The following is a 12,452-nucleotide window of genomic DNA, read 5'->3' as shown; positions in this document are numbered from 1 at the left end:
GCCTTGCTGAGTCTGCTCATTCCAGCTGGAGAAGTGACTCTGAGCAGAGATTCTCATCAGTTCTTTCACCCCACAGTCTCCTAAAGAAATATTGTCCTTTTTCTAAAAGGGCCACATATCTTCTAAACCTTCTGACTCTGAATTGGCATGTTTCAACTAACATCCAAATCTAAATTTAACCAGGTTGAAACGTCTCATCTTGTGTGTGTGTGTGTGTGTGTGTGTGTGTGTGTGTAGAGGATGCTAGGCGGTGCTACTGGGTGTGTGATGAAAGCTGAATAAGGACATTAGCTTCTCAGCACGTTGATACTGTAGTGTAAAACCTATTTGATTTCCATTTGAGAGCCAGGATGTAGAATAAAATGTGACCCTGCTGTTCTCACCTCCCCCCAGCTCGCTGATGGCTTCATGAATAGGCGTTAATGTCAGATTATGGGCTGGAAAGTTGCAGATGAATGGGGGGTGAAGCCACATGCTATCAAACATCTACGGTGTGGGCAGTGGAAGTTTTCACAGCCGTTTAGTACGCACAATTAAAGCTGTTAAAAGATGTTACCCATCTTTTGATAGATGTGTGATGCAGCGGCTCAGATGAGATTTTGATAAGGAGTGAACTAGAAAAAGACCTCATCAGTAACTTAAAGCTGCAGTACAAAACTGTGGGAGGACATCTGTTCTTTGATAGTCCGTTCTAATTTAAATAGCACATTTTTAATTCTTTCACAGTCTTCTGTGACCGGTTTAATGTCAAACCATATTTCCACGGACCGGCCTTTAAAGGGATAGTTCGCCTCTTTTGACATGAAGCTGTATGACATCCCATACTAGCAACATCATTTATGAACATCTTCTTACCCCCTGCTGTATTACTCTGCTGAACGCATATTGTTTTGAGAAGCAAAACGCTTTATTTTTTAAACCCCAGCCAACTAGCCGGACTACCTTCATCAACGCCAAAACGAGGCTGGAACTCGGCTCACAGGACGCAGCAATAAATCAATTTTGTAAACAACTGAAAATAAATCATCAAGTCAAAGTTCTGCCGGTTATCTTCTGATTTCTGAGGCTGTATGTGACAAAAAGTGATAAACACCAACTTTAAAGCCAACCTGTTCTACCATTATTATTAAAAAAAAAAAAGTATCGTAGAATTGATGAAAAATGTTTGGTTTTAATATTCAGCATGTTGTATCTTACGGGTTCAGCTAAATCTGTGCGACTGTGCTTTAATGCAGATGTCGGTCCAGCAGATGGTGTCGGGCATGGGAGAGAATGCCAGGAATGCCAGAGTCACAACCAGCACCGGGGTAAGATCCCATCCCTGGTCACTGTGCGCAGCCTCACGTGGGGAAGCGCTCCGCTAACGGTCCGCTCCGCTAACGGCCGTTTGGCTAACGGTCCGCTCTGCTAACGGCCGTTCTGCGAACTGTCTGCTCTGCGAACTGTCTGCTCTGCGAACTGTCTGCTCTGCGAACTGTCTGCTCTGCTAACTGTCTGCTCTGCTAACTGTCTGCTCTGCTAACTGTCTGCTCTGCTAACGGCCCACTCCGTTATTAGTCCGCTCTGCTAACGGTCCGCTCTGCTAACGGTCAGCTCTGTTAGCGGTCCGCTCTGCTAACGGTCCGCTCTGCTAACGGTCTGCTCTGCTAACTGTCCGCTCTGCTAACGGTCCGCTCTGCTAACGGTCCACTCTGTTAGCGGTCAGCTCTGTTAGCGGTCAGCTCTGTTAGCGGTCAGCTCTGCTAACGGTCTGCTCTGCTAACGGTCTGCTCTGCTAACTGTCCGCTCTGCTAACGGTCCGCTCTGCTAACGGTCAGCTCTGTTAGCGGTCCGCTCTGCTAACGGTCCGCTCTGCTAACGGTCCGCTCTGCTAACTGTCCGCTCTGCTAACTGCCCACTCCGTTATTAGTCCGCTCTGCTAACGGTCCGCTCTGTTAGCGGTCAGCTCTGTTAGCGGTCAGCTCTGTTAGCGGTCAGCTCTGTTAGCGGTCTGCTCTGCTAACGGTCTGCTCTGCTAACTGTCCGCTCTGCTAACGGCCCACTCCGTTATTAGTCCGCTCTGCTAACTGTCCGCTCTGCTAACGGCCCACTCCGTTATTAGTCCGCTCTGCTAACGGTCTGCTCTGCTGTTACAGAGCAACGGGTCTGTGAACGTGCACATTGACATGGACCAGCCGGTGCAGAGTGAGCCGCGACTGAGGCTGGTGTTGGCCGAGAACCTGCTCAGAGACATCAATGATGTCATCCAGAGGATGGAGGTGAGCGCTCAGCCTTCCCATGACTCTGACTTCCGATGACTCTGACTTCCTTACTGCAGAGAGGTCGCCCTTTGACCTTTGGATACTTTTTCCGCTCTCAGGGTCGGACAAACGACTCGGCCACCCAAACGGAGACGACCTCTGCCGCCGCTCCGCCGCCTCCCTCATCATCATCCACCACCTCCACTCCTTCTCCCTCTACCCAGCCAATGGACACCTCCCCGCCTCCAACAACTCCTCCACCAGCCTCCTCTTCTGCACCGTCTGAGGGACCAGCTCCACAACCTGGGCCCAAGTGAGGCAAACTCTAAACTCCAGTTTATCATTCACTCCTGTGGCCTGCCAGGGAAAAAAATGGCTGTTTTTCCTCAAATAACTCTTAGTTGTTTTGAAGTGTGAGGCGTATCTGTTTTCACTCCGTATCCGAGGAGCAGTTTGATAGTAAAGAAGTCAAAGTGCTCTAAATATAGGGACACTTAAGCTGATACCAATAGATTTTTTTTACGCGAGCCCCTTTCTAGTGGGCTGAAATCACTCAAAACAGCACATGGATGAGCTTTCATGCTGGAATTAAAGCCCCAGAAAGCAATAAACTGACTGCACCAGTGCTTTATTCGGCCTCAGTGTTAGGATTTGTGTGTAAATAGAATTGTTTTCTCTGCACTGTAATGAATTGCTGTATATTTACGGTGGATACGTCGGGATGTTGCATCTCTGTGTCACTGTCCTGATGTGTCTTTGTTCCTTCTCTAGTCATCCCAGCCCGGCTGAGCTGGCAGAGATGTTATCTGAGCTGCGGAGGGTTGAAGAAAGGTTGCAGCCATTCATCCAGAGAGCTCACACGATTCTGGAAACAGCCACCACTGCAGAATACAACAATAATACAGTAGGATTATCCACTAATTAAAGACACTAATGCTATGATGCAGCTGCTATTTAATACGGTTTGTTGATCATTTTTACTCCTTGGATGTTCCCTAGCTGTCTGCTGTGATCATTTCATCCTAATTTTCATTAATTAGTGCAGTTTACAAAGACAGCAATCAGAAAAGCTAATGGGGAATCTAAAAAGCGCCCCCTGGTGGCCAATAACTTCAGCATGAGACTACACTGGAAAAAATGCCCCTCCAAAAATAAGTAAAAAAACAACAAATAAAAGACGTTTTTGCTTGAAATAAGCAAAAAATCTGCCAATGGAACTAGTGAAAATCGGCTTGTCAAGATTTCTTGAAATAAGATGTGATATTTAGGACTTTTGAGATAAAAGTGATCTTGAAATTAGCTTAAAAACCTCTTCAAATGAAAAAAAAAAAAAGCTTGTTTCATTTGATATGTGACTCAAAACAATTTGTTTTCAAGACTTTTTCATTTAACAAGATATTCAAGATGTATTGTCTTCAAACAAGTCCCTATATCTGGCTGAAATAGTACTTGTTAGGCAATTGTGTCTTATATTAAGTGTAATGAGATACTCAATGAGACAAATATACTTAGTAAGATTTTATCTATTTCAAGTTGAACTTGTGTGACATGTTAAGCAGACATTGTCACGGCAACGGCACAGAAGTAGAAGTTGTAAACGTATTGTGAGCCGTGAATGTTCTTCTGGTGAGATAGATACTAATTAGGCAGACTTTCACAATGTGGAGCAATTCATTTAATGTTTTATAATCCGGGACGGGAGGGAGATCCTTCCCCAAGTGGAGGAGTTCAAGTGTCTCGGGGTCTTGTTCACAAGTGAGGGACGAATGGAGCAGGAGGTTGACAGATACTGCATACTGACCGATCAGACAGTATGCAGAGCACTTACCCACAATGCATCTCGCTCCTGCCCGAGCCGAAATCAGCCGGCCTGAAGCTGATTTCCCTTGAGCTCTAAACTCTGTAAACTTTAGCAAAATTTGAAACGTTTTCAGGCAAGAAAGTAGTCGTTTAGATCCCCAACGTGTTGAAAATCTGACAAAATACCGGCTATTTACAATTTTGTTCCCACGAATTCGGCGCTACTAAAGCTAGCCGCAGTGAGCAACGCACTTCCGGTTATTTTCACAAAATAAAATACCCGTTGCCTTTTATCATAGGGAAAGCCATTACGATACAATTGGTGCTTTTGTTTTGAAAACAGGAAGTGAACCTACCCTCGTTGTAGCTAGCTTGAAACTGCCGTTTTGACAGGAAATGACGATCGGCGACGTCACGTTACGTTGCATCTTGGGTAGTTTGAGTATGAGTAGTAACCTCATGATGCATACCCAACATTTCGGAGAATCTAGTATGCATCCGGGAACTTACTCAAACTCGCATACTAACTCAAAAGGTTAGTAGGAGTAGTAGGGTTTCGAACACAGCCTCTGTTTCTCGGCTGGCCTGGGAACGCCTCGGGGTTCCCCCAGAAGAGCTGGAGGAAGTGGGCGGGGACGTCTGGGTTTCTCTGCTCAAGCTGCTGCCCCCGGAGAAGAGGCAGATGATGGATTGATGGTTTTATAATTTACGTTCTGGACCACAGGTTTCTTAAAGCCCGACACAGTCGGCCTCTCCCTGCCACATGAGTAGCCTGTGGTTGTTCTGAGTAATGCTTCTTAGCTTTTCAACCACATCACAAATATTTATGTTATTCTTCTGGAAAATCCGTTGGCTGAACTTCCCTTGAAAATCTCCTGTATGAGTTTAGTGAAACTAATGTGAAGATTCCAGAGAAACGCCCCATTTTATGTCAGGTTATCAACTGAACAATTCAAGATTGCTCTGCGTTGAACAACAGGTTGCATCCAGACTCATCCATACTCCGAGTTAAAGGGTTTAATTGTTGGATATAATTTATTATCCTTTTGAATATTGGGTTATTATTTCCTTCATTTCATTCAGCATGAACTCAGTGTTGTTGGTGTCTTTCTTGCGTAGGAGAGAGAGGAGGACCAGCGGACTCTCGTCCAGATGTGCGAGTGTCTCCGTCTCCTCGGCAACGCCCTCGTTGCCCTCAGCGACCTGCGTCTGAACCTCATGAGCCCCGTGCCCCGCCACCTGCACGTGGTCCGGCCATTTTCCCACTACGCCAGCCCGGTCAACCTCCCCGGAGCTGTGCACCACCACATCCCAGTGCAAGTACGCCACAGCCAGAGTTTGGTTTAAAAGCCGTTACCGTAGCAACCTCAGAGCGTTTGGACTGACCGCCTGCTTCTTTACCGACAGATGAACCTGGGTGCCACAGTGACTGTGGCGGCTAACAGCACTGAGGGACAAGCCCCGCCCTCCCAGCCGGCCAGCCAACCGGAGCAGGCAGGTCAGGGTCAGACCTCCCCCCCACAGACTACCCCGTCCAATCAGCAGGCTGGACAGGGACAGACGGGCCCCCGGGTCATCAGGATCAGCCACCAGGCAGTCCCGGTGGTCATGATGCAGATGAACACGGACGGTGTGTTGTCCCCTCCCCGCCACTGATTGAATGCTGCTTTGCATCAACGCTGTTTGTGCGCCGTGTTGCTCAGCGGCGTGCGTTGGAGTTGAATTGGTTCCTCCGTGCGCTAATGATGGCTCTGGATGGGTTGTTTTTAATTTATGTGTGTGTGTGTGTGTGTGTGTGTGTGTGTGTGTGTGTGTGCAGGTCCAGGAGCGAACCCTGTAGCAGGTGCTCAGCAAATGCCCGGACAACCAGGTAAGCTCCTCCCAGATTACTTCACTTTTTACTTGCAACTCTTTAAAGGGACAGTTCGCCTCTTTTGACATGAAGCTGTATGACATCCCATATTAGCAACATCATTTCTGAACATCTTCTTACCCCCTGCTGCGTCCTGTGAGCAGAGTTCCAGCCTCGTTTTGGTGTTGATGAAGGTAGTCCGGCTAGTTGGCTGGGGTTTAAAAAATAAAGCGTTTTGCTTCTCAAAACAATATGCGTTCAACAGAGTAATACATTCGCATCACAAAATGGTTCTCCAGGAAAAAGTCAGACCTCACAATCTCTTGGCCCTATTTTCTCTCCCTTCGTATCACTGCCTGCTGTGCAGACTGAGCAGTAAACACCGTAACACCTCATCATGACTGAAAGCGAGCGAAACTGACGCGATACGACGACAAATTTTCACGCGAGTGTCCTGATATGCAGCGTGACAATTTTGTCGGGAGTGATTCTATTGGTTCACTTGAAAAACCGAGTTCTCCGGCTCCCTTCTTCAGATCTTTGTGGTTCAGGTGTTTGGGGTCATAAACCATCGGGTGCTGTTCCACGGTGCAGATCAGCTTCTCCTCGTCCATTATTCCCCCGAGTGATGCTAACCTGTTGCTAACTAGCTTGTCAACAGAAAGCAGTGTGTTCATTCCAACCAATAAGAAGTGTTTAGGGGCGGGACGTCGCCGCAAAATGTCGTCCCAATAGAGACAGCGCGGGCGATTTTATAAGGGGGCGTCATCGCTCGCGGCATGTCAGGACAGGCTGATTTGAAAAGTACGCTGTCTAATCACTTTTTATCAATCGCTCGCTCGCGTTCAGTCGGGATGAGGTGTTACGGTGTTTACTGCTCGTCTGCACTTCGGCCTGCACGGTTTACACAGTGCGCAGTGATATGAAGAGAGAGAAAATAGGGCCAAGCGATTGTGAGGTCTGACTTTTTCCTTGAGAACGATTTTGTGATGCAAATGTATTACTCTGTTGAACGCATATTGTTTTGAGAAGCAAAACGCTTTATTTTTTAAACCCCAGCCAACTAGCCGGACTACCTTCATCAACGCCAAAACGAGGCTGGAACTCTGCTCACAGGACGCAGCAGGGGGTAAGAAGATGTTCAGAAATGATGTTGCTGATATGGGATGTCACACAGCTTCATGTCCAAAGAGGCGAACTATCCCTTTAAGTTGAGTCTAATCTCTACGCTCATCCTAAAGATCCCATCTCATGTTGTTCTGTCCCCCCCCCCAGGCGGCCTCCCCCCTGACTTTATGCGAAACGTCATGCAGCAGATCAGCCAGTATGCTGCTGCCGTGGCAACCAGTGCCGCAACCAGTGCCGCCACCGGCCAACAAGTCCCCCCCCAGCCCACTCCTCCCGGCTACCACTCCACACCCAACTCTTCGACTACCACCACGGGTCCTAATACCCCCACCACCACCCCTACTGCCCCGCCTCCACCTTCCCATGCTGGCCCCCAGCCACAGGCCAGGGTGGTGTTCACCCGACCCCCCTTTGCCACCAACATGCCCCCCTCGGCCTTCGGGACCCGGGGAACCACCATCAACGTGAGGGCCGCCATGCCCGGCCAGCAGCCAGGACAGGTGGGAAACACGCTCCTTAATTGGTCACGTTTGAGGGTTAACGAGCTTAAAAACTAACGAACGCGCGTTGCTCCGCAGGCCTTTAACCCCGCGGCCCTCAACCAGATGATCAGCGGCCTGGTTGGACAGCTTTTACTGCCGGGGCAGATGGGTGAGTGTTCCCGGCTGTCGGCTTTAGGTTTGAGCCTTTAAAAGATGGATCATCATTTCTGATGATGATGAGATTTTCTGTTCTTTTTCTTTGCAGCTGGTCAACCCGTCACATCCTCCTCCTCTTCCACCTCCACCACCACCTCCACCTCCTCCTCCTCCTCCTCCTCCCAGACCTCTTCCTCCTCCTCCTCCTCCTTTTCCTTTTCCGCCTCGGGTCCGACGCCTCCCGCCTCAACAAACGCCGGTTCCACCCAGAACCCAACGGAGACCAACGCCGGCGAGCCCCAGCACCAGGAGCTGCCCCCGGACCTGGGGCAGCTGCTGGGTTCTCTCCTGGGGGTCGCCGGTGGGGCCGGTGCTGTTCCCGGAGGGGCCCCTTCGATAACCGTCACCACCTCTGGTGTCCCGGCTTTCATCCAGGGAGTCAGTGAATTCATGCAGCAGGTCAGTGTGGTGAAAGAATCCCCCGTTTGAGTTCATCTTTTATCAAAATCAAATCAAATTTATTTGTTGCACATTTCATGTACAGAACAATTAAACGTGCATCATATAAAATAAAAGCATTGCAGCAGGGAGTGGAAGAAGCATTAAAAATACATAAAATAATATAAAGAGAAAGAAATAAAATATATAAAAGAATATAAAGAGAAAGAAATAAAATGATTCAAAGAATATAAAGAGAAAGAAATAAAATGATTCAAAGAATATAAAGAGAAATAAAATAATTAAAATGATTAAAAGAATATAAAGAGAAAGAAATAAAATAATTAAAATATATAAAAGAATATAAAGAGAAATAAAATGATTAAAAGAATATAAAGAGAAAGAAATAAAATGATTCAAAGAATATAAAGAGAAATAAAATAATTAAAATGATTAAAAGAATATAAAGAGAAAGAAATAAAATTATTAAAATACATAAAAGAAAACAAAGAGAAACAAATAATAATTTAAATGAATTTAAAAACAAGCAACAGTCCAGATAAGTTCAAAGATATCGTGCAGATTTCATGCATAGACACATGAGAAAAGAAATGTTTTTAACCTGGATTTAAAAATGTCTCCATTTGGTGAAAGTTTAATCTCCACTGGCAGTTTGTTCCACTTGTTTGCAGCATAACAGCTAAATGCTGCTTCTCCATGTTTAGTCTGGACTCTGGACTGGATAATATAATAACAATAACGGCTGTTGTTGTTATTGGGGGGGCTATCAGGAGCTTTCTACACATGCGTCTACTCCCACTACGCCCCACTGGTGAGGAACGGAGACTTGGCAAGTGGGGCGCGACAAACGACAGGAAATTTTTTATTTTATGCCAATCTTAAATGCTTTTCTGTTTATTGACAATAAAGATAATTCACTAAACAAAACACCCACACACAAACAAAGTAATAATGAATAGCTAAAATTATGAGAGCGCATTAGGAGACCGGGAGAAAAACGTAACCTGGAACTAAAGTGCAAAAACAATGATTGACGTCGGGTTGTTAATTGCAGCGGGACAACAAGGTAGCAGGTAGCGTAACTGTGAGCAACATGGATACATTTGTGACTCGGACCACAAAAGAGCACCATCACAAACACACAAGACACAGGGGCCAAGTCAACCAAAAACCGAACCGAAAAGAAAATATGATGAAAGCTATTTTGGTCGAGGATTCACGGTTGCAGTGGTCGGTGCAGAGGAGAGACCGATGTGTGCTCTGTGTCTGAAGCTGTTAGCAGCAGACAGCATGAGGCCGAACTGGATTTCTTTAAAAGAAAATCGACAGCAGGAGCAACGCCTGGTAAAGCCTGCGTCGGTTAACAGTCGAGCACAAATGGCCTCGTACAAAGTTGCATACACAATCGCGCAATGCAACCACATGCTGCACTGCTGTGGCATCTCTGAAAACAAAACACAGATCTTAGCTCAACACTGAGCATGACTTGAGTGGCAGTTTCAAGCCTGCAACCACGTTTTGAGAAGTTGTGCAGTGCAAAACAGGCTCATTGCACTGGGAAAAAATGCTTCTCCAAAAATAAGTTTAAAAAAACTGCAAATAAAAGACGTTTTTGCTTGAAATTAGCAAAAAAATCTCATAATGGAACTAGTGAAAATCGGCTTGTCAAGATAGCTTAAAATAAAATGTGATATTTGGGACTTTTGAGATAAAAGTGATCTTGAAATTAGCTTAAAAACCTTTTCAAATGTCAAAAAAAAGTTTGTTTTCAAGACTTTTTCATTTAACAAGATATTCCAGATGTATTGTATTAAAACAAGTCCCTATATCTGGCTGAAATAGTACTTGTTCGTCAGTTGTGTCTTATATTAAGTGTAATGAGATATTTTGACGAGAAATTAGACAAATATACTTTGTAAGACTTAATTTTTTTCCAGTGTGCAGCCACTAATGCAGGGATAAATTTTAGTTGTTTTTGTTTTTTGCACAGATTGCAAATGGAACACTTTTATTTTCTCTTTTTGAACTTTGTGTTATTTGATGTTATTGATTTTGATTCCTTATAAAATATGACGTTACTTGGTGTTAGTTCAATAAAGTTGAAATGTGATTTGTCACTATTTTTGTTGGGGCGACGGGGGGCAGGTGGGGCTCATTCAAAGTGGGGAATGACCAAAAAAGTTTGAGAACCACTGCTTTAACTGATCCTCTGTTCTTGTGTTTATTTCCAGGCCTCCCAGCCCATCTTCTCCCCACCCCCGCCCCCCACTGGTGCCACTCCAGCTCCCACCGCGGGGCCCAATCCTGCACCTAACCCCGCCGCCGAATCGCTCAACCCGGAGCTGTTCACGGGGATCGTGCGCGGCGTGCTGAGCACCATGATGGGCTCTCTTGGCCAAGCTCAGAATGACACGGAGAGCATCGCCCAGTTCATGCAAAGACTGTCTCAGGCCACCAACATCTTCATCAGTCCCGAGGACCCAACAGGTGAGCTACAGGCCGACGGGCTTCAGCTGTTCGGCGTGTTTCCTCCCGCCTGACCGGGTTTCTCTTCTCTTTGTTTGCTGTTCTCAGGGTTTTTTGGGGAGCTGCTGATGTTGGTGTGCCAGACGTTCACCATGTCCGACCTGGTGATGCTGCTTCACGGCCAGCACCAGCCCCTGGGCCGCATCCAGCCCCAGCTCTCCCAGTTCTTCACCCAGAACTACCTCAGCGGCAGAGAGCCCAGCGATCAGAACATCGCTGTCAGTCCTGACTCCATCCTCTGAATGTTGTTGATGCTGATCCTTTTCTATCTGGTCACGTTACAGTCGAAGTTCTTCCTCTTCCTCCTCATCATGTCGCTCTCTTTTCTCTTCCACAGACTGCTGCCAACAGTCTCGTCAACGAGCTGGAGGAGTACATCACTGAGAGCTTTGTAAGTCCACTCAGAGTCGAGTATGACCAAGTCTTAGGCTGTGTTTGAAACTGCATACTTACATACTACATACTTACATACTGCATACTTACATACTTACATACTGCATACTTACATACTGCATACTACATACTGCATACTACATACTTACATACTTACATACTGCATACTACATATTTACATACTGCATACTACATACTACACACTTGCATACTGCATACTACATACTTACATACTTACATACTGCATACTGTATACTACATACTTACATACTGCATACTACATACTACATACTTACATACTTACATACTGCATACTGCATACTACATACTACATACTTACATACTGCATACTACATACTTACATACTGCATACTACATACTACATACTTGCATACTGCATACTACATACTTACATACTTACATACTGCATACTTACATACTACATACTACATACTTACATACTGCATACTACATACTGCATACTACATACTACATACTACATACTTACATACTGCATACTACATACTTACATACTACATACTTACATACTTACATACTGCATACTACATACTTACATACTGCATACTACATACTTACATACTACATACTACATACTGCATACTTCCATACTGCATACTACATACTACCATACTGCATACTTACATACTACATACTGCATACTACATACTACATACTACATACCTGCATACTACATACTTACATACTACATACTTACATACTGCATACTACATACTTACATACTGCATACTGCATACTACATACTTACATACTTCCAAACCGCATACTGCATACTACATACTGCATACTACATACTACATACTGCATACTACATACTTACATACTGCATACTACATACTACATACTTGCATACTACATACTTACATACTGCATACTGCATACTACATACTTACATACTTACATACTGCATACTGCATACTACATACTACATACTTACATACTACATACTTACATACTGCATACTTACATACTACATACTGCATACTGCATACTACATACTTACATACTGCATACTACATACTTACATACTTACATACTGCATACTACATACTTACATACTACATCCTTACATACTGCATGCTACATACTACATACTGCATACTACATACTACATACTACATAACTACATACTGCATACTACATACTACATACTTACATACTGCATACTACATACTGCATACTACATACTACATACTTGCATACTGCATACTTACATACTACATACTACATACTTACATACTGCATACTTACATACTGCATACTACATACTACATACTGCATACTGCATACTACATACTTACATACTACATACTGCATACTTACATACTGCATACTGCATACTACATACTTACATACTGCATACTACATACTTACATA

The 12,452-nt window shown here is 44.9% G+C and overlaps 1 protein-coding gene across 2 annotated transcripts in view; it reads left to right on the top strand.

Annotated features, from left to right (window-relative positions):
- Positions 1-12,452, top strand: part of bag6 (BCL2 associated athanogene 6) — a 29,180-nt gene that overhangs the window by 6,828 nt on the left and 9,900 nt on the right. For both annotated transcript variants that reach the window (XM_075466320.1, XM_075466319.1), the window contains 13 exons: positions 1,236-1,307; positions 2,136-2,258; positions 2,360-2,553; positions 3,012-3,144; positions 5,160-5,360; positions 5,448-5,670; positions 5,860-5,910; positions 7,168-7,520; positions 7,599-7,671; positions 7,768-8,117; positions 10,349-10,604; positions 10,692-10,861; positions 10,981-11,034. In XM_075466320.1, coding sequence (XP_075322435.1) covers positions 1,236-1,307; positions 2,136-2,258; positions 2,360-2,553; positions 3,012-3,144; positions 5,160-5,360; positions 5,448-5,670; positions 5,860-5,910; positions 7,168-7,520; positions 7,599-7,671; positions 7,768-8,117; positions 10,349-10,604; positions 10,692-10,861; positions 10,981-11,034 — 2,253 coding nt within the window. The remainder of the gene's footprint in view (positions 1-1,235; positions 1,308-2,135; positions 2,259-2,359; positions 2,554-3,011; positions 3,145-5,159; positions 5,361-5,447; positions 5,671-5,859; positions 5,911-7,167; positions 7,521-7,598; positions 7,672-7,767; positions 8,118-10,348; positions 10,605-10,691; positions 10,862-10,980; positions 11,035-12,452) is intronic.

Source organism: Odontesthes bonariensis, chromosome 5, assembly GCF_027942865.1.
Source record: "Odontesthes bonariensis isolate fOdoBon6 chromosome 5, fOdoBon6.hap1, whole genome shotgun sequence".
Taxonomy (NCBI): domain Eukaryota; kingdom Metazoa; phylum Chordata; class Actinopteri; order Atheriniformes; family Atherinopsidae; genus Odontesthes; species Odontesthes bonariensis.
Note: the sequence above shows the minus strand (reverse complement) of the source record. Positions and strands in the feature narration are given on the sequence as shown.